The sequence below is a fragment of the Sturnus vulgaris genome, chromosome 30, assembly GCF_052056855.1.
Source record: "Sturnus vulgaris isolate bStuVul1 chromosome 30, bStuVul1.hap1, whole genome shotgun sequence".
Taxonomy (NCBI): domain Eukaryota; kingdom Metazoa; phylum Chordata; class Aves; order Passeriformes; family Sturnidae; genus Sturnus; species Sturnus vulgaris.
The window spans coordinates 4,055,790-4,078,590 of NC_142272.1; the positions used below are offsets into that span (position 1 = coordinate 4,055,790).

A 22,801-nucleotide genomic window follows, 5' to 3' on the forward strand; every position below is an offset into this window, starting at 1 on the left:
AGCAGAGGATATCTCCCACAGAGATAAGGATCACCACCCCTCCCACATTTTAACAGACGGTGATAGAATACACATTTTTGCATTGTACCCCAGGACAATATATATATCTATCACACCTCCCTTTTGGTCCCCAAATACAATGATTTTGTGCCAGTTTCTTATTAATACTGCTTTGTGGTGTCAAGTTTTCCTTTCCGCCTAATCATGAAGTTATTACAATTAATCAGTCTTCAAATTCCCTTTTTAATTTGATTTTTAGGTCTCCTGGTGCTGAAATAATTTTCCATCCTTTGTTTTGTATTGGTCCTTTTACTCTTGAAGCATGAGTCCAGCCTTTTTCTGCTGTTCGGACTGCTGCTTCTGTGGTTAAAAGAACCAGAAATGGTCCCTCCCACCGAGGTTCTAAACTTTCTCCTTTCCAGCATTTTATCAATACATATTGTCCTGGTCTGATGGAATGTATTGGAAAATCGAGAGGAGTGGTTTGTGCTAAAATGCCTTTCTCTCTTAATTCCCTTAAATTGTTTGCGATGGTTGTAAGATACCCTTGAATGGTTTTGTCCCCGACCAGGGAGGGATCCATTGTCATGCCTTGGGGGTAAGGCAATCCATATAACATCTCATATGGTGAGATCCCAGTTTCAGAGTGGGGCTTGGTTCTTATATTTAACAGAGCTAAAGGAAGGCATCTGGTCCATGGTAATTTAGTTTCTATCACTAATTTAGTTAGTTGTTGTTTAATAGTTTGATTCATCCTTTCAACACGTCCAGAACTTTCAGGATGCCATGGGGTATGGTATTCCCAGGCAATTCCTAATGCTTGGCTTAAATTTTTAATTATTCTTGAAGTAAAATGAGTGCCCTGATCTGAATCAATAACTTGTACTATTCCAAATCGTGGAATAATATGCTCCAATAAAATTTTAGCTACTGTTTGAGCTGTGGCTCTAGCCGCAGGGAATGCTTCTACCCACTGAGTTAACTGATCTACTATAACCAGCAGATATTTCCACCTGCCTACTTTAGGTAATTCAGTAAAGTCAACTTGGATCTTTTCGAATGGCCGATAGGCTGTCCCATGGCCTCCAGAGGGAGGACTCCTCAACACTTTTTTGTTCACTTTCTGACATGTGAGACATCCTTGTGTGATTTGTTTTCCAATTTCAAATATTCCTATACACCCATAAAATTTTAAAAAGTGGTCACAAAGTGCTCTTGTGCCCCAGTGAGTTCTTCGATGTAAATTGTCCAGGATCTGTCGGGCTATAGGTTTTGGGACTATTTTTCTACCATCTGGTAGAATCCATTCTTCTTCCTTCATGGTTGCCCCTAGTTTCTTTATAGCTTCTATCTCTGTTAAAGAAAAGTATGGTGTTTCAGTTTGTGCTTCTGTCTCTTTAAAAGTCATAATTACACTGTTGTTTTCCCTTAGGGCAGCTCTTTTTGCTTCATCATCTGCCAAATTGTTTCCTCTTGTTTTAATGTCTCTCCCCCTCTGGTGTCCTTTTACGTGTACAACTGCTATCTTTTTTGGACCTTTTAAAGCCTCAAGTATTTCACTGACTAATCTTTGGTGTAGTAATCCTCTCCCTTGAGTGTTTACAAATCCCCTTTCTTTCCAGATTTTTCCAAAGGTATGCACAATCCCATAAGCATACTTTGAGTCCGTGTATATGGTTCCCTCTCGATCTTTTAATAGCAACAATGCACGGAGTAATGCATAAAGTTCACAGGCTTGTGCTGACCAGGATGAGTTAAGAGGACCAGATTCTTTCACTTCTAATTGTTCTCCACTAATTATGGCATATCCAGATTTTCTTTTCCCACTTACTACTCGAGATGATCCATCAATAAATAATTTTTCTCCTGTTCGTAGTTCCTGTTCCCTTAAATCTGGACGTATTTTTGTTTGTAATTCTATAACTTCTATGCAATCATGTATTAATTTTTCCCCTGGGTCCCCGTACAGAAACTGCGCTGGGCTTTGTACATTTGTTACTTTCAATTCTAATTCTGGAGAGGTTATTAAAATAGCCTCATACTTTAATATTCGACTGTCTGTTAGCCATTTTTCAGCCTTTTGAGCAAGAATTCCCCTTATGTTATGGGGAGTGTATACTTCTAGTGGTGCCCCAAAAGTTATTTTTCGGGCCTCTTCTACTAACAATGCTGTTGCTACCAGAGCTTGTAAACATGTTGGCCAGCCCTTGCTAACTGGATCAAGCAATTTGGAATAATATCCCACTGGCTTTCTGCTTCCTGCCCAATCCTGAGTCAATACTCCATAAGCTGTTTGATCAATTGTATTAACAAATAATTGAAATGGCCTGTCTAAATCAGGAAGGCTTAAAACAGGAGCTTGCAGAAAGGCTTCTTTAACTTGCTCAAAATCTTTTGATCCTTTTCATTCCATTTCAAGTGATTTGTATTCAATTTTTCATATAAGAATTTTACTTTCCCACTAAATCCCGCTATCCACTGTCTGCAATAGCCCAAAAGACCCAAAAACTGTCTTATTTCTCTTTTAGTCCTTGGGGGTCCCATATTTAAAATTCCTGAAACCCTTTCAGGGTCTAATTTTTTTCTTCCTCTGCTGATCCAATGACCTAAATAACGTACTTCTGACTCCACAAATTGTAACTTTGACCTGGATATTTTTAACCCATTTTTTCCTAAAAAATTTAAAAGCTGGATAGTCCCTTTCCTAGTGTCTTCTTCAGTTTCTCCAGCTAATAACAAATCATCTACATACTGTAACAACTTAATCCCTTTTGGTAACTCAAAAGACTTCAAGAGATCTTCTAATGCTCCCCAAAAAGGTTTGGTGACTCAGTGAAACCTTGGGGTATTACCATCCACCTAAGCTGTTCTCTTCTGCCTGTGTCTGGGTCCTTCCACTCAAAGGCAAAATAGTCCTGGCTACTCTCATCCAGAGGACAAGTCCAAAAAGCATCTGTTAAATCCACTACATTATACCAAGTATAATGAGGGGCCAATTGGCTTAGTAAAGTATATGGATTGGCCACCACAGGAAAACGAGTAATGGTGCTTTGACTGACTGCCCTGAGATCCTGAACTGGTCGGTAACTGCCATCAGGCTTCTTTACCGGCACAATGGGGCTGTTATGTGCTGACATGCAAGGTTCTGATATCCCCTGGTGCCTCTAATTCTCAATTATTGCTTTCAATCCCCTCCACTCTCTAGTGATATTGGATATTGTCTTACTCGAATGGGGATTTCTGGATTCTGTATTTCAATGCTTAGGGGCTGAATGTTTAATTTTCCCACTTCTCTGGAATACCACACTGTGTCACTAATTTCCTGATTATCTTTTTCAGTTAAAGAATAAATTTTAAGTTGTCCTTCACAGGGCTTTATTTGAATTCCCAGGGCTATGATTAAATCCCTTCCTAATAAGTTGTCATCTGCCTCTGGTATTAGTAATAAATCATTCAACCCGAATCTCATATCAGATTCTATTTGTACATCTTTAATTACGGGAACCTGAAAAACTTCCCCTTTAACCCCTACTACTGGGACGTGCTCGGAGCTAACACTACAATCTTGAGGCAGTTTTCTTACTGTGGACCTAGAAGCCCCTGTATCTACTAAAAATGTGATTTCTTCACCTTGAGGACCTACTTTTAATTTTATCAAGGGCTCTTTTGATGTTTTGGTCCCCATTAAATAAATGAACCCCTGACCCCCCTAATCCTCTCTAAACATCTTTTCATCCTTCTGCCTGTTTTTGCAGACTTTCAGCACATGTCCTTTTTGGTGACAATAGAAACAGATAGGACCTGGACTCCTGGAAACAGGACAAGAATTTTGTAAATGTCCCCTTTTGTGACAAGAGAAGCACATAGGTCTACTGTTCTCTGAATGAAGTCCTGATCTTTTCTTTTTATACTCTCCTACTAGGTTCTTTGTGTTTGTGGCTGCTTGTGTTTCTTTAACTACTGCCACTAGGATCCTGGCTTTTGTTTTTTGCTTTTCTTCATCTCGTCTAACATACACTTTTTGTGCTTCCCTTAACAACTCCTGAAGCCCCCTATCCTGCCAATCTTCCAATTTCTCCAGCTTCTTCCTGATGTCCCCCCAGGACTTGGCTACAAATTGTGTTTTTAACAGAACCTGCCCTGCTGGTGTATCAGGGTCTATGCCTGAGTACAATTGCAAATCCTTTCTTCGTCTCTCCAGCCATTCTGCTGGGCACTCATCTTTCCCTTGGTGCTCACTCAGAGATTTCCCTATGTTTTGTCCCCTGGGCACTGCTCCCTGAATTCCTTGGATAATCATCCACCTGAAATCCCTCATATTTTGCCAGTGTTCTGCCTCCTGATTATTCCAATTTGGATCTGCCATAGGCCATTTCTGATCTCCCTGGTCTGGCCCCTGATGATCTCTATTCCAAGCCCGTATTCCTGACTGTCTAATCATTTCTCTTTCTTCCACTGTAAACAAGATTCCTAAAATAGACTGCAATTCCATTCAGGTGTAAATATTCAGTCCCAATAACTGATCTAGTTTCTCTGCTACCCCAATATGATCTTCTAGCATCTTGCCCATCTCTTTCTTAAATTTCCTAAAGTCCCCAGTGTTCAGGGGAACACTCACGTAACCAATAGGTCCCTGTCCTGGGGCCAGATTTGCCATTGGAACCTCTCTAAGAGGGTATAATCTATCTTCCCTTCCTGCTCCCTCATCCTCTTTGTCACTTTCTTCCTCCTGTCCCCTTCTGCCTCTAGTTCTGTGTGCTACTGGCTCGTCCTGAACAGGGGGTGCATCAGGGACCAGGGGCTGGACAGGCTGGCCAGGCTGTCTGTATGGGGGTGGGAGGTGATCTAACGGGTCCCATGGCTTTATCTGGTCCCTTCTTGCTGCCTGTCCTTTAGATTGCAAAGGGTATAATGAATAACTTTCTTTTTCCTGACTTTGAACTATAAATTCACCCCCCCACTTTTAGAAGCCACAAAGCAGCATATTCACTTTCCTCCTGGTTAAAACATTCTTTTGAACTCACATATAGATTTAAAACTTGACAAATCCAATCCTCAAATGATCCAAACTCTGGCCAGTACAAATTATTTGCACAAATCTTTTCTTTAGTCCACTCAAACATACAGTACTGTATAATTTTCTGCTTACTTTTTTCTCTTTGGGATTCCCTTGTACCCCAGTATTGTAACACTATCCCCAGGGGGCTGTCCTGAGGAATTTCGCTCCCCTTCTTGGAACCCCCTCTCGGTTCCCAGGCACACTGGGTTCTTGCAAATTTTTCTCACACTTCACAACCCCTGGGTCGGAGATTTTACTTTTCCTCTGACCCATCTCTGGCAGCAACAGCTCCCTTGCTCTCTCTCACTCGTTCTGCGGTTCAACTCCTTCGCTTAATATACACCATCTCACTTCTTTTGCCAACCACTTGTTTCCCACCTAATTCCTTCTTTTCCTTTTATTCTCTCCCCAAATTCTCTTTCTGGCCACTCTCCACAATCCTTCTTAATCACGTAGTGAAACTTTCATCTATTATCCTCCCAACAGATAGTTGAACCTGACTCGTTCACTCCCTTCTTAAATCACTTCTCCGAGCATCAGCTCCCTTCGCACAGACTTTTCCTGTGAGTTCTCGGGCTGGGACTTTCCCTCATGGTCCCTCCGGGGGTATTCACTTGCTTTCCCCATTCAGACCTTCCTCACACACAAGCACACAGCCGCCCTCTTTACCCAACCCCATGGTGCTCACACAGCCCCGTTTTCACACAGGGTTCTTGTGCACATGACGTTTTACGGGCACCTTTCCCTTTCTGCCGACGTTCCCACAGGAGCCTTCTTCTGGCACACCTCCTTGTAGCGAGCTTCTTTTGCTTATGCTTTATTTTAATTTGGAACTCCTTCTCCAAGAGAGCCTGATCTAGCCTCGGAACCACCTTAACAACTGGTGGGGAGCTCCTTCCCAAATCCAGCCACTCTTCACTTGGACTGGAGTACCCGGGTTTCGGCATCAAGTTGTTATGAATGATGTTCTATTTTTCCAATTTATCAAGCGACAAGATCAAATTTAATAGTAACAAAATGAATACAATCAAAGTATTGGAGATGACAATTAAAGTATTGGAGATGAAACAATCAAAGTGCATATATTTAAGAATATACAAAATTTGGCAGTAAGTAATTCAGTAGAATTGAGGTTCGTATAAAGCATAAACAAAACTGACAGGGGATATGGGGAGTGGCTCCCATTCCTCACGTACCAAAGCATCCAGGCTAACAATCCCACTTATTGACTGTAGGCTACAGAAGTTTCCAGAAAACTCCTCCTAGTTTCTATTCCTAAAATCTCCATCACTGTGTGTACGGTGCATGCTCTACTAATGGGTTAGGGGGTCTCTCATCCTTTTGAGGGTCTTATTTCCGATGAAGGCTCATCATCTTCATCAGTGACCGAGGTGTGACCTGCAGGTAGCGCAGGCGCCCTGTGTGACTGAGCAGATGTTTTCCATAACAAGACTTTAATTGAGTCCCATGCTTGGAATCATCCCATTTTTGCCCATTTCAAGGTCAAAACTTTCTATTTCTAGATGCTGCTTGTCAGACCTACGTCCTTCTACTATTCTTGTTTGACTTTCTTCCAACCTCCTTCTTCAACTCCCAACATCTGGGAGATGTCCTTTGCCCTGTCTCACCCATCTCCCCCATCACTCTGTAACAATTGTCTTCCATTGATCTAAATACAATTTTGTGAATATAGTTACAACTTAATTAGCACGAATCACATTTATCACAGTGATAAAGAAATTCCTCCACAATCATTTAATCTCTCTTTGGGCTGACACCACCATCTTTGCTCAGCCCAGCTCCAGAGCAGCAACACATGCAAACACGACACAATTATTTGTGGGCTAGGGAAGGACAGCCACGTGCAAACAATCTCTGTACCAAAGTACCCCTCAAGTCTTGTGCTCAGTTTTGAACCTCTTGCTGCAAGAAAGGCATCAAGGGGCTGGAGTGTGTCCAGGGAAGGGCAATGGAGCTGGGGAAGGGTCTGGAGAACAAGTCTGATGAGGAGCAGCTGAGGGAGCTGGGGAGATTCAGCCTGAAGAAAAGGAGCTCAAGGGGGACCTTCTCACTCTCCACAACTCCCTGACAGGAGGGTGGAGCCAGGTGGGGTGAGTGTCTTTCCCAGGTAACAAGTAACAGAGGAAATGGCCTCAAGCTGTATAACAGGTTTAGATTGGGCATTAGGTGAAATTTCTTTACTGAAAGGATAGTCAGGCATTGAAACACGCTGTCTAGGGCAGTGATCGAGTCACTACCCCTGGAGGTGTTCAAAAGGTGTGTGGGTGTGGCATTTTGAAACATGGTTTAGTGGTGGGCTTAATAGTGCTGGGGTAACAGTTGGACTCAATGATCTCAGACATATTTTCCAACCTGAACAATAATGTGATTCTAAGTTTTTGCTGAGCACGATGAGTGAGAATGAGTGAGATGAGTATTCCAGCAGGCAGGACGATACTGAGAGGAAGGACAGCCCCATCTTCTGGAAGCTGAGGTGATTGAAGCTCCTGCCCGATTTTGGCAAGAGATTCGAAGCAAGAAGCCTGCTTTGGGGTGGGTTTCTGCTGTAAACTCAGCAGCAAAGTGCCACTGGCATATGTGCTGTCCTCACCACGAGCTGGCCTGCTCGTGTCAGTAAGCTCTGAGCAAGCTCTGTATGAACTCACCGCCTGGCCCTAAAGGATTGGCAGAACAGGAAACTCTTTCAAAGGTGTCTAAGGACTTGATGTTGATGTTTGAATTTCCCTTTCATATTGCTGCAGCGTTTTTGTCCAGGCGCTTTATCCCTGCAGCACAAAGCTGTCATTTATTTGTAGTCAGAGATTTTGTGCTTTTGAAATTAAAGCCAAGGCAGACAGAAAATAAAAGTATTCCAAGACACTTTAATGCATTAGGCAAGTGTTAATTAGGGGAAGCTGAGTCTTTCCAGCCCTTGGGGGGAAGCATATCTTGTGTAAAAATAATTCAGAAAAGGGCAAAGCTGTTCTGCCTAGTGAGATTTTTGGTTCTCCACAGTCTGAGGAAAACACAAAATGTACTCATCAGTGGAAAAAGTTATAACACAGTGAGAATAACTTAGAAGGAGCTGATGGGGTCCAAGGCCAATGCAGAATGCGTGGCCACAGCTGGGAAAGCAGCATCCTTGCTCAGGCAGGCACACAAGCAAGAAAATGGGCTGAGAAAACATGGCAGGGTTATTGAGGGAGCTCCTGTGGTCACAGTCCTACCTGTGAAATGGCTTCTGCCTGCTCACGGCCTGTGATCACAGGAGCAAGCAGAGTGTTATCTCACCCTCTTCCCAGGAGCTTCTGGGAACCAGCTCCTGGAGCAGCAACTGGCAGTGATGGTTATTGAAAAATACACTCATGAAGCTGCATCTGGAGCTGGCCACATTTTCCTGCCAATTTTCAGCAAATTGTGTACTTGGAAGAACTATGGAAAAAAATCTACCAAGAATCAGTGAATATGATTCCTTAGGGGAAACTGTCTCCCACTTATTATCCAGCTCAGCAAATGTTAATGCCCTATCCCTGAATTCAAATTCCCATCAGAGCCATTGTCTGTCCCCAGACAATGGCCTTCTTTGCCCTGGTAAACACAGAAAATGGGCATTTTCTCAGAGGATGTAAATTTGGCTTTTTAGACAACCCCTCCACACACACACACACACACACACACTGACAAATCTTTCCAATAATCTGGGAAAGTATTATCAAACAAAACCTTTTCTGCTAAAGGGGAAACACTTTGCCCAAACCACTGAGATGCTAAGGGACAACACATTACTTTAATATTATCTTAAATGAAGAAAATGAGATGTCCTTGGATTTAATTTTACCAGTATACATACCTTCCACTGATTTTCTGACTTTATTTTAAAAGAGTGATTCATGCATTTAGCTTTTGGTTAATTTTAAACTTATTTTAGGAGTCATAATAAATCTCACTTTGGAAGAGCAGAATGATTAATTTCTCAACTACATTTTTGCTTTGAAGTGTCTGTTGGCGGTTAATAAAATAAGTCCTTTTACGTTTTCTTCAAAGTGACAAAACACAAATACACGTGGATGCTTTGGGCCAAAGGAGGGGGCTGAAAACCTGTCTGGCAGTGGGAATTTAGCTGAAAGGAGGAGGGGAGCTGCTGCCTCACCACTCTGAGGAAAAGTGCTGCATTTGTGCAGCCAAAACCGCTGCGTGTGGAGACAATGGGAAATTTGGGACTGGATCTGCAGAGATCCTGATTTAGAGGGTGGAGTCTTGGGCAATGAACATTACATTTTGTTAGAAAACCACTCATGTTTTCACAGCGCAGATTTCATAAACCTGATGTCTGTCTGACTGAAAGTTAAGTGCCTTACAGCCCTTCCCTCAGTGTTTGCTCAGTGGTGAATACTGCACTAGGCTCTGTGTCCAGCTCACAGCTGCTTTTGGAGTCTGTCTAGAAACACTCATGCCTCTGAGACATGGAGAAACGTGCAGGCTCAGAGGAGCAAACTGCCAGCTGGCAGAGCTGGGCAGCCACCCTTGGAAGCCATTGGTTCAGGCTGGCTGAGGATGAGCCTCAGGTGCTCAGCACTGAGGTTTTTTACAAAGACCGCAGTCAGAGCAGAATGCCGAACTCAGGTGCTGGTGCTCTGGACCACTGCAGTAGTGCAAAGGTCCTCCCACCCTTGGGGAAGCATTTCACCAGGAACATTGATGCTACCAAGCAATTTCCATGCTAAGTCAGCATCTGTGTTGCCATCATGGCACAGAAGAGGGGAGAAGGGAGAAAAAAATCAAAGCAGATTGGAATTGAGCAAGGGATACGCCATGGAAGGAGTTCTCTCTGGAAGATAAAATTCTCAAAACCAAAAATCTTTATTTTGCTAAAATATTTCACATTTCTTTTAGGGAGAGTCCTATTTAGCTGTTACACTTCAGTCACCCCTTTTCTTTGCAGTGTCCTAACTTGCAGTCTGATTGCTGGCTCTGCTTGTTTTCTTCCATTTTGCATCACCCCCACAAAAGAAAGGATCACCACACAAAAGAAACAGCTGAAGAGGGGAGTAGATAAAGTCAGCAAGTACTTTGTGAGCAATTCCCACCCTTTATTCATCGGTAGATGTGATTTGGGCTAGCCCAATGATTGGAAATATTTGTTTCCCTCTCCCCTGCTCAGGGTGCTTTAACAAGACGAGGAAACAACTAGAGACGGGGAAGATTGATGTTCTGGAGGGGGCAAGCACGTCTACAGCCATTCACTTGTTATGCTTCTCCAGGACCAGAGTGGAATACATAAACCTCTGGCTCCAGCTAGAGGCCACTCACGGCTGGGTTTCTAAGCTGAACAGAGCTCTCCTTAGGAAGTATCACTCTGCTCTGTTAAGGTGTGTGATACAATAGGCCCAATATTTCAAGAAGACCAGAGAATAGAGAAATTGCTTGCTTCCCAGAAAGTGGCTCAATATCTCTCGTCTGTGAGAAGCAGAGACTAAGTGTTTTTTCTCCTTTACTTCTGTGTGCACAAACTCTCAGCTTTTTCACGTTAGTCAACAGCTTTATCTCAGCTTACTACTTGTTTTCCGTTGTATTTTCTCTCCACTGTCTCACTAGGAAGGGGAGTAATAGATGGCTTACTGAGCACCTGGCATTCAGACAAGGGGAACCCACTACACTCATCTTCAAAAAGGGTAGAAAAGAGCACTCTGGAAATGATCAACATGTCAGCCTCACCTCTGTGCCTGGGAAGATCATGGAACACATCCTCCTTGAAGCTGTGCTAAGGCACATGGAGAACAGGGAGGTGATTCTGGGCAGCCAAGGCTGAGTCCTGCCTGACCCGTCCAGTGGCCTGCTATGACAGAGCAAGTACATGAAGAGACAAGGCAAGGACTCCAGGTGTCATTTATCTGGACATCTGGATAGACTTTGGCATGATCCCCACAACATCCTCTCTAAATTGGAGAGAGATGGATTTGATGCCTGGACTGTTGGACGGATAAGAAATTGCATGCATGGTCACTTCAGAGGTCAACACATCAGAGTCAGGATGGACATGAGTGACCACTGGTGTCTCTAGAGGGTGTGTTCTGGGAGCAGTGTTTCTTAAAATCTTCATTAATGTCATAGACAAAGGGATCGAGGGCATCCTCAGCAGATTTCCTGACGTCAATGAGCAGAGAGGGGCAGTTGCACACCTGAAGGATAGAATGCCAACCAGAGAGATGTGGATGTACTTGAGGAGTAGAACCAAGGCGATCTTACTCGATTTAAAAAAATAAGGAGGGGTTGCTGCACCTGGGTAAGGGTAGGCCCCAGGATACACGCAGGTGCAGGGTGGTGCATGGGTAAAAAGAGGATGGGAGCTCCTGCCTGTCCGTGTCCTGTCTGCCTGTTGGGTCTGCCCCAGGGCAGTCAGGCTGTGACTGCAGCCATGTGTCCCCCTGTGGCTGTGGCTGGCACTGCTGTCCCTGCTGCCCTGCTGCCAGAGCCCTGTCCCTGGGCAGAGCCGTTCCCTCCCCAGCACAGCCCCGTGGGTGCTCCCTGCTGCGGCCTGGCCTGGCCCCAGAGCAGGGTCCCCCTGCGGGTGGCCCCGGGGTGGCCGCGTGTCCCCAGCCGGCCGTGCCTGGGCAGCTGCCTCAGCCGTGAGGGACGCAGAGCTGCGGGAGCCCAGGGCTCTGTGCCGCCCGCACTGCAGAGCTGCCTGCTCCAGCTGGCAGGGCCTCGGCGCCCGCCCTGTGCCCTCCCGCCCCGACGGCCGTGCCGGGCCCCGCTTGCTGCCCTCATGGTGCCACTGCTGGCCCCAGGGCTCTGCCAGGCCTTCTCCAGGGACACCTTCCCGCAGCCTTTCAGTCCCTGCACGGGCCCGGCACACACCTGCAGAGGGGCTCTTTGCAAGGGCCTGCAGGGACAGCGCCAGCGCCAGTGGCTTCCCAGTGCCACAGGGAGGGCTTAGGCTGGAGACGTGCAGGACATTCTGCCCTCTGAGGCTGCTGAGGCCCTGGCCCACGCTGCCCACAGAAGCTGTGGCTGCCCCAGCCCTGGCAGTGCTCCAGGCCAGGCTGGGTGGGGCTTGGAGCATCCTGGCCTAGTGGAAGGTGTCCCTGTCCTTGGCAGCAGGGCTGCAACAAGGCAATTTCTAAGGACCCTTCCAAGCCAAGCCAGTCTGTGATTCTGTGATCAGGGGGGCCGGGGGCAGCTGGGCTTCATTTCTGATTGGAACCAGTTCAGCACTGTCAGCCTGGTTGAGTTCTAGGAGTCTATCCATGAGCCCATATCCACAGCTTGTGAGAATTACCAACACTATAGGTCTGGCTGAGATCAATAAAGTCTTGCACAATCCAGATTCTGCAATATTGTATTTTATTGAAACAAGATCAAAGCAGTCTCCAAGTTGGCACTATCTATAGACCATTAATATGGGTTGCAACAGATAGCGACACAAGATATGGCTTTACTTGTATATAAAAATAACATCATACAGGTACTATACAATATACATATGATATACAATATAAATTTTATCCCTATAATTATATATAATGTCTATAGTATCTATATTTTATATGTATGTTCCATATGTATAAATACATTTACTTTATGAAAAACTTCCCAGCCAAAAATGCACTGGCAGTATTAATGTGTCTCAACAGATAGTGACACTAAATATGTGCTCTACTGTTATTATTTAAACATAATTACATATTCAACTCTCCAGAATTATTTCTTGTCAGGATAGAATAATTACATTTTTCTTGTGTTTGATATTATTTATATAAATGCATTCTTTGTTTCATTGTATTTTACTATTCTATATGATAATTAATAAACGTATTTTTATATAATTTGTATACATGATGTAAATATCTATTAAAAAAACCATCTAGATTCTTATATATACAAAATTTCAGGTCAGCTCCAAGACAGTTTGTCCAATGTTGACCTAAAGGTGTCCCTTTTGGGGACAAGGAGAGACACTGTCCATTGACTGATGCTGGCCAAGCAGTGCTGTTTTTTCCTCTTGGTCTTTTCTGCCCTGTTTCTTTTATCTTTTTCTGTCCCACATTCCCACTTCTTTCATACTTTAAATTTTGGCGCTTCTCAAAGGCCTGGAACAACCCCATGTTATGGGTGGGGTTTGGTGACTTTGGCCCTGCATGTACAGCATGTTCTCTCTTCACGCACATTCTCAGGAGTGGGGAAATTCCAGCAGGGCTTTATGCAGATCTGGGTGCCTTTTTTGGAAAATGTAATGATAGAAGGAGGTAGAATAAACCCTCCCGTGTTCCTCCACCTGCTGAGGCGGCAGGAGAGGCTGTGGGACCTTTGCCAGAGCCTTAGCACGCATCCTCTTCTCCTTAAAGCACCAAATTTGTACTCTGAGGTGGCTCTCTGCTGCCAGCTGCGAGCAGCACACGCACAGCGCTATGCAGGAGAATCTCTTTCAATTGTCAGGTTTGAGGACAGCTAGGAGTCGATGTTGCAGATCCAGGTACTCGCCTATGCCCTGGGAGTAGGCTACCGGATCCATGGCCAGGTGGTGGAAGAGGTTGGGTGGCTCAGCCATTTGAACATCCTGGGGCACACTGAGCTCCTCAGGAAGCCTCCAGTTGCCCACAATAAAGTGGTTGAGGCGTTTCACTTGCAGGGATAAGCGCAGGCTCTCACTGATATCAAACATTCGCCTCAGGAAATGCCTCCTGCACCACTGTGACACAGGAATGGTGTTCAGGAGGTGCATGACAATGGTTTTCATGGTGTAGGTGGAAAAGCCTATGCCCAGCTGAAGGGACGTGAATAGCTTCAGGCATTTGAGGTGCAAGCTGTCACGGGGAGCCTGCATAGCAATGTGCTGGAAGAATTTCATCTCTGCCACAGCATAAGTCTCAGGCCACAGAGTGCTTGGGGTTCTGGCATATCCAGGCTGGCTGCTCACAAAGATGTCTGAGTCACCTCTCTGCACCCCAAGCTTCATCTCAATCCGGAAGCTTTCTCTGCCATTGGTCACCTTGAATTGGCAGGAGTGTCTGGAGGGCAGCAGCATTAAATGCCAATTTTGTGACTGAGGCAAAGCTGGCCAGATTGCTCTCACCAGCTGGCAGAACCAGCGGGCAGTTTTGTGCACATCCAGGTAGGAGTCGGTGCACAGGGTGTCTAGGAGGCTGGGATCCTGATTCCTCCTCAGCTCCTCCTCGGGGTGGTGCAGGAAGCACAGCATGTTCTCACCCTGCTGCTCCTTGGTGCAGGTGCACTCCAGCTGCACGCGGACACGGAAGTTCCTCACGTGCCTCTGCTCTGCAGAGTCCAGCTCCAGGTGGAAGCTGTGGCCTCGGGGAGGAGTCATGGGGATGAGCACCTGGTACACAACATCCTGCTCACGTGGACTCCAGCCTTCAAAGGCGCTGCCCACCCCGATGGCTCCTTGCAGGACTGGGTAGAAGCTGTTTGATAAGACATGTCCAAGGTAAATTGCATAATTATCCATGAGGTTCCTTGTCCACTCGCAGCCTTTCTGCAGGTCCTGTACAGGCCACTGTATGCGTTCCATTAGAGTTCTTCCAACGTTATCGTCAAAATCATTGTCTTCTTCATGGACTGCAATTGCAAGATCACTGTTTTCTGCATTTGCAGCCTCATTGACAACTTCATTTTCAATATTATCTTCTTCATTTGCAGCAACATTAGTAACTTCCCGTACATTGCCATCATCATTGCTATCTTCCTTCCGATTCTCATCATCTTCTTCTTCTGCATTTCCAACCTCTACTTCTTCATTTGCATCCCCATTTCTGACTTCCTCTTCATTTGCACCATTGTTTTCTTCTTCAGGCTCCTCTCTTCGCAGGCTCCTTTTGCACCCCATCCACCATAGGACCAAGATAAGGACCAGGAGCACAGCAACAGCTAAGAGCTGCAAGAGCTGCACCTGCTTCAGGGTGAGCTGCTCCACCTCCTGCTCCAGCCTAATCCTCTGCCATTCCAGGTATTTTGCACGCCTTTCCATGCGCAGACGGGTTTCCTCATCCTGATCATCACCCACGAGCTTCGGGTACTGGATGAGGCTTTTCAAGAGCACGAAAAGCAACACTATGGAATTCATGGTCTGCAGGAGGATGGAGAGAAGGCCTTGAGTGGGGCTGTGAGGGAGGCAAGTGGCAGTGGGGGCAGCAGGGACTGGGATCCTCAGGGGTCTGAGGGCAGGAAGGACAGGGCCCCAGACAGCTGGCAGGCAGCAATGCCTACCCACACCAGCGTGGCCTGCCCAAAGCTCTCCCATCAGGGGCTGTCCCTGCATGCAGGGGGAGAACCCAGCCCCGGGTGCAGCTTTTATGCCCCGGCCCTTGTCCCCAGCCCAGCCTCCCCTCCACGTGTGCACTCACTGCTTGCCCAAGCAATGCAGGGCCAGCGTTACCTGCTGGGCCCTTTTATACCTGCCCCCATTGTGACACGTCCCCCCGATGTCACAGGTGTCACAGCGCATCACAACGCAGCCAACCCCACCCTTTGTCCCCACCCTGCCTCAGCCACTCAGAGTGACCCCTGGGTACTGGTTCAGGCTGCTTTTGAGTGAATGTTCTTCAAAGGGCTCCCATTGTTCTTTCTTTTGGGTTGAATTTTATCTGCCCTGCTTTGGCAATCTCATAGATATCCATGTTGGAAGGCACCCTTGAGGATCATTGAGTCTCAGCTTTGACTCCTCACTGCTTGAGCTACACTTCAATCTCAGAATCAGTGTGGCTATAAACTGATGCCTTGAGGAGCTGGAACAGAGGCTGCACACAGAGTTAAGGAGAACAAAATGGGTATTTATTGTGAGGCCCACAAAAGGCCTACAAAAGCCACACGCCAGTAATATAAGTGCCACAGTCATGGCCCCTGCCCAGATGGCTCCAAGATGGAAGGAAAGGAGAGGGCTGGTCACAAAATCTTACACTTTTATAGGTTCTGGTTAATTTGTATGAACCCACCCTCCACCTTTCCACGTAGTTTGCGCTTAGGGCCTGAAGTTTGGAGAAACTGTCCTTGAGTTCTTCACTAGAATAGGACTGTTTTGTCTTCCTCAGCCTAGCACATCAGAAAATCACATCCAAGGAGAACAGGAAAACTTAAAACTAAAGGCATCATTTCCTCCCTTTAGGGGCTTTACCTTGTCGAGTCTCTATTCTAAATATTACTAACAGGTATTTAATTACAGATAAGTGACCAATAATAATAAATACCCACCATTAGATAAATACCTACTAGTAAATACATACTTGATAATAAACGTAAACATAAACCTAATAACAATAAACATCTAACAAGAGTAATATCTTATACAATCAAATGTTATATAAAAGAAAAGTAATTAGGCCCAGAAGAAAAACTATCATTTCCACCAGTCTTTGTTGTCACAATTGTTCAGAAGCAGAAGCTTTCTTAATTCTGGAGTAGTGAATCCAGGGTCCTCTGCCAGCAACTTTGACTAGAGTGAAGGTAGTCAGCAGGACTTTAAATTGTCCTTTCCACTTGGCTTGCAGAGGATCACTGTCCCACCACTTCACATAGACCCAGTCTCCAGGCTGGAACAGATGTGCAGGGGTGTCCAGTCCTATGGGTCTGGATAGCACGATGTAACTCTGGAGCTTTCGGAGCTTCTGCAAAGTGAAACTTACAGCCATTAAATAACACTGTAAATCATGTTTCCTCTTCATGTCGGTTGCAGCCAACAGTGGAGCCATAAGATCTTCTTGGTGGCAAACACAGAGGCCAACCCAGCCTTGCCCCTGATTATTTCATGAGGGTCTTGGCCAGCCCTGCTCTTTCACCTGGTTATCAAAGCAGAGTTTCACCTGCCTCATCCGGCAACAAGTGGCTACCAAAGCACACAAATTTGCATTAACATTGGAACTACAATGGGGTGCAGCAGCTCGTTGAAAATGCCAGTGGCCATGGGGAACCAGCCAAAAGGAACTTCCCACCAGTGGTGTTCTCCTGCCCTCCTAATTTGTTCCATTCCCTGTTTATACCTTTACCATCATGGTGAACTGTTATTGGGATCTTTTTAGCTTTGGCCTTGGCATTTTCTGGCAGCTGCTGCAGATTTGCATGCTGTAACATTTCTTCTACAAGTGTTTGTGTTTATACACAAAACCACAGTCTCTAATTGTAGTTACATTACAAATACACGTATTTACGTTACCAAACACAGTCTGGGTACAAGCTTCCAAGCCTCCAATTCTCCTTCTTCTCCCTGACAATGGTTTTGGTGAGGTAGGCATGTAAAGGAATTGATGCTTCTCCAATTTGAATACCAAAGGTAGAAGAAAAAACTGTGTTTCTCTTCCCCAGTTACCCCAATAACATGTACCGTGTCGTGACTCATTTCCCTTCTAAGGTATTTAACATAGAATATGCTGCTCCACAATCTACAAAAATTACTTGATGTCAACTTTCCCCAGCTTAGTTATAATCAAGGGCTCTGCTGGGGGAATAGCCCTTGGTTGCCATCACTCAGAGCCTGAGCCACTTGAGGTTTGTACTACTGCGAGCTGGGAAACTGAGGATTTTTCTTTAAACACTGGACAGTCCTTTTTCCAATGTCCCCACTTTCTACAGTATGCACACTGGTCCTTCTGTGTAGGGGAAGCTTTGTTGGGTGACTTTTTCTGAGTTGCCTTCTTACTAGGTTGGGATTTAACTCTTTTAGTTGAACCTCTATCTCGAAACACTTTCCAGGCAACCTCTAGCAGTCTCTCCATATCTCAGACCCCCTCTCTCTTTTGCAGCTTCCTTCTTATATCATTTGAGGCCTGACCCATAAACAACAAAACCAGATGTGCTTTACCATCAGCTGATTCAGGGTCTAGATCAGTATATTTGATGGCAGTTTCTCTTCACCTGTTCAAAAAATCAGATGGTGATTCATCATCATTTTGTCTTACTTCAGAAAGCTTTGACCAATTTATAGCTTTAGGTGCTCCATGTTTTAACCCATATACCACAAGACTTTGATATCATTTTAGCCTTGCCATATGTTCTGGTATATTTGGATCCCACGCAGGATTCTCAAGGGGAAATATCTGGGTGACAGTACCCTGAAGAAATCCACTGGCTATGCTCCCCTCCACTGAGGTTATGATGGCTTTATTGACCATTTGTCTCTCAATGAGGTCGAGTAATGTATCTAACATGGAGTTTAAATCTGCCCAGTCAGGGATTTGTGAGTTAATAGCCTGCTCCACTAATTTTGCCACTTTATTTGGGTTTTCTTTATATTTTCCTACAGTAGTTTTCCACTGTTCTCACTCTATAAGGGAGTATGGTACTTTCACATATACTGGCCCCTGATTACCAACTGCCTGTCATAAAGGGGCTTGCAAAACTGGTTCTCTGTCCCTCTCCCTTTTTGATCTAGTGCGGTGGGCAATTGGGCTATGCTCTCTGAGGACCTTTTTGGCTATCTTTCCCCTTCTCCTCCTGTTTAAGGCAGCAATAACCTCGTCCATTTCCTCATCCTCCTCTTCCTCCTCAGAGTTATTTGAGCAAGAGCTGCCTGACTGTTGCAGCCAAGAGTCGATCTCGGCTATCCCAATCCTGGAAAGCATCATACAAGACCTGTTGTGACTCCGCTGCCGGGCTGTGTGTCTGCAATCTTTGATGATTTCACCTTCCGAGGCAGCTCCCTGGCCTTTGGTTTGCCATGGCACCTCACAGGCCTGAGAATGGAGGAGGTGTCACTCCCCTTTGGGAGGTTCCCTCTCCCCCTTCCCTGTAAAAGGCCCTGTCCCCCGGCCTCTCCCCTCGGGAGGGTGCCAGGGGCTGCACACACTGGCTCTCTCCTCCCCCCTTCCCCACTGTTATGAATGATGTTCTATTTTTTCCAATTTATCAAACAATAAGATTAAATTTAATAGTAAGTTTTTAATAGTAACAAAATGAATACAATCAAAGTATTGGAGATGAAACAAAGTGCATGTATTTAAGAATATACAAAATTTGGCAGTAAGTAATTTAGTATAATTGAGGTTCATATAAAGCATAAGCAAAACCGACCGGGGAGGGGCCCCCTCCGACCGGGGGTACGGGGAGTGGCTCCCATTCCTCTCGTACCAAAGCATCCAGGCTAACAATCCCACTTATTGACTGTAGGCTACAGAAGTTTCTAGGAAGCTCCTCCTAGTTTCTATTCCTAAAATCTACGTAACTATACTGCACGGCGAATGCTCTACTAATGGGTTAGGGGGTCTCTCATCCTTTTGAGGGTCTTATTTCCGATGAAGGCTCATCATCATCATCAGTGACCGAGGTGTGACCTGTAGGTAGCGCAGGGGCCCTGTGTGACTGAGCAGATGTTTTCCATAACATGACTAATTAAGTCCCATGCTTGGAATCATCCCATTTTGGCCCACTTCAAGTTTGAAGCTCTATTTCTAGATGCTGTTTATCAGACCTACGTCCTTCTACTATTCTTATCTGACTTTCTTCCAACCTCCTTCTTCGACTCCCAACATCTGGAAGATGTCTTTTGTCCTGTCTCACCCATTTCCCCCCTCACTCTGTAACAATTGTTTTCTATTGATCTAAATACAATTTTGTTAATATAGTTACAACTTAATTAGCACGAATCACATTTATTACACCCAGCCCTCGGGCTGCTGCCGGAGGTGGTGGTGGGGGCAGTGTCCATTGCTGCCCCGGCCCGCCTTCCTCCTCCTCCTTCACTGCCCAGGGCCCCCCTGAGCTGTGGCTCCCCTGGCCCCCCTTTGCGGCAGTGCCGGAGGAGGGGCCGTGCCCTGGCCTGAGCCCACGCCCCGGCCCGGGCCCCCGCCCAGCGCGGCCGGGACCGATCCTGTCCTCATGGCAGGAGCCACCAGATCTGTCTCCGCCTCCTCTGGGTTTTTATATATACTACTGACAGGTAGCTCTTTCTTTTTATCTTTTCAGACTAACATATGTTCTTTCTTTTTATCTTGGTCCTGCTCACATGCTAATACCATAAAAAGTCGGGCATACTCTAATTCTTCAAAGAACCTATCTCCGCGTATTCGGGATATTAAACTTGATATTAATTTTCGATCTAAACTACCAACTTTAGGCCACGTTTCTCCATCATCTAGCTCATATGTTGGCCAGATTTTCTTGGAGAGTCTAATAAGTTTAGGTTTTGAAAGTATAGACTCTTGCCCGATTAGATTCGCCCAATTTTTCAATATTAACCCCAAAGGGCTATCCCCTGGAATGCTACCATTATCATGTTCACCAGAAAATGCACAACCCATTCTGATGCCCAAAATAAAGAGTAAGAGACACAGAGACTCGGGGTAAAACTCAACTCTCAGAGTCACAGCACAAATGCTATGCCACCTTCTGGCTCTAGATGCTGCAATTTAAACCTGCTCTTTAAGAAGAGGGATAAAGAGCAAACAATTCTACTTGGAACTCTAAGGTTCCCCAAACGAATTTGCAATTTACAAAATTATAACCCACAAACCCTCCTAGCACCTAACCCAGATGCTAAACAGAATACCATTTTACTCGGTCACTCACGTGCCTCTGTCCCCAGGGTTCTTGGCTCTGATACCTCTGGAGCTCTGCTGGGCCTTTCCGGGGCTGCTGGCAGAACTTCAGTCCAGGGGGTTTTCCAGATGCCTTCACTGTCCCCTCTGGGTCGCCAGCTCTGATGCCTTGAGGAGCTGGAACAGAGGCTACACACAGAGTTAAGGAGAATAAAATGGGTATTTATTGTGAGGCCCACGAAAGGCCTCCAAAAGCCACACCCTAGCAGTATGAGTGCTACAGTCGTGGCCCCTGCCTGGATGGCTCCAAGATGGAAGCAAAGGAGGGGTTGGTCACAAAATCTTACACTTTTATAGGTTCTGGTTAATCTGCACGAACCCATTCTCCACCTTTCCACGTAGTTTGTGCATAGGGCCTGAAGTTTGCAGAAACTGTTCTTGAGTTCTTAACTAGAATAGGACTGTTTTGTCTTCATCACCCTAGCACACCAGAAAAGCACATCCAAGGAGACTAGGAAAACTTAAACTAAAGGCATCAGAGAAATATGACAAAGACCTTCTTAGAAATATCCATTCCTATTTTAATGGGTGTATTTTATTACTCTTGTCTTTAGAGCACAGGTGATTGCAGCATTCTGTGATTGATATTTGTGAGAAATGGATTTGTAAAGAATTCTCAAAGCCTGACTGAAAGCTCACACAGTCTTGTACATCTGGATGCAAACTCTGAGATAAGGTGTGCTGACTCAGAATGGCCCTGGAATAGAGAAGACATTGCTGAGAGAGAGACTGAACTAGAAACAAGTTTCAAACATTGGCCTTGTAAAAAGATCAAATATTTAGGAGAATTAGAACTGTGAAAAATGCATTGTGGCAAGACTACATGGAGTAAAATACTAGGTGATTAGTGTTATAATTACTAGCACCATTGTGTGGCAAAAGCTAATAGGCTGAAAAACATTTATAAAATATTGTAACCAGGAAAGAAGTTGGCTTCAGATAGAATGGCATGGAGTTTTACATCTCTTATGTTTCACCCTTCAAGGAGTCTGATCATGGAATAAAATCTTTTTAAAACCTCTCTCAGTTGCCCCATCTCTGTTGAGCTGGGATTTTCCCACAGTGCTGAGACCCTGAACACCAGTCTCTGAGAGGGAGCTGAAAGCAAACTTCTCAAGAATGCAAAGACATATTCAAACTCCAAAGTTTCGTTGACTTTAATGGGTCTCAATAAGGGATATGACTGAGAAAGTGTCCCCAGGTTCCAGGTAGAGCAGAACACTGGAGGCACTGATGACAGGTGGGGACAAACAAGGGAAAGGTGTCTCTGATGCTGAGCAAACCTGGATGTGTTTCAGGAATGCAAAGGGCCAAGGGCTGAGCCCCAGCCCCTGGCAAGGCACATCCTGTCCCTCCCTCATTGCTCAGGGCTCTTCCCGGCCCACTGGGCTCTGGGCATGTGCAATGCCAAGGGCAGCACCATGGGGCGGCCCCTGCCAGGCTGCTGAGCAGGGACAAGGAGGCAATGAGGCCCCAGCACAGCAAGGCTCACTTGTCCCCTGCTGGCCTCAGGCCCAGGGCCAGCCTGCATGGCCCAAGTGCTGCAGGAGTTGGCTGTGTCAGGGCCTTTCAGCTGCTGCCCATCCCTGTGCCCTCTGCAGCCCAGGCTGTCCTACGGTGTCCATGCCCTGCGCCTCTGTCCCTGCAGGCTGTCGTCATCCCCCGGCTGCCCCACCTCGCTGGCCCCTTCCTTTGCTGACAGCTCTGCCTCCTGCCTGCCTCTGCCTGCACACACAGAGCCTTGGCCTTGACACCAAAAGGGTTTAATTCAAGTTTTACTGTGCCTATGTTCCTGTGAACTTCATGTGCCTATGAACTTTCAGCAGAGAAACAAGGCATTGTGGGGCTGCTTTCCCAGATGGGACAGTTGGAAGAAATGAAGAAGACATCTGGCTCAAGGCTGCAGTGATAGAAAAATCACAGACTGTAACTGGGAAATAGGCATGACTTCTATGGAAATGGGTAAATTGTAATGCACATGTAGTGACTGAAGTTAAGCCACACGCTTTTAGAATCACATGTCCGCATGAGGTTAGGTGTTATCCTTTGCTGGACCTCAGGCCTGAATAAATTATGCCCTTTTAAACACCAGATTAGTTTCAAAGAGTCTTATTCTTATATATCGGAGATTTGGTAACATTGTGGCCTCAGGGACCCAAGGAGTCCACTGTGACACTGTGGAATCTCATGGCACAAAGGCTCC

At 45.7% G+C, this 22,801-nt stretch overlaps 1 protein-coding gene across 2 annotated transcripts; it reads right to left on the bottom strand.

Annotated features, from left to right (window-relative positions):
* Positions 1–13,484: 13,484 nt before the first annotated feature.
* Positions 13,485–15,140, bottom strand: LOC148220866 (inositol 1,4,5-trisphosphate receptor-interacting protein-like 1). 2 transcript variants are annotated; one of them, XM_088180871.1, is made up of 2 exons: positions 14,920–15,140; positions 13,485–14,691 (listed from the first exon to the last, which is right to left on the bottom strand). In XM_088180871.1, the coding sequence occupies exons 1-2, from the start codon at positions 15,138–15,140 to the stop codon at positions 13,485–13,487; spliced, it is 1,428 nt and encodes a 475-aa protein (XP_088036997.1). The 2 variants fall into 2 exon arrangements, with proteins under 2 accessions (XP_088036997.1, XP_088036996.1); XM_088180870.1 differs by having other exon boundaries at positions 13,485–14,724; positions 14,830–15,140.
* Between the last annotated feature and the right edge of the window lie 7,661 nt (positions 15,141–22,801).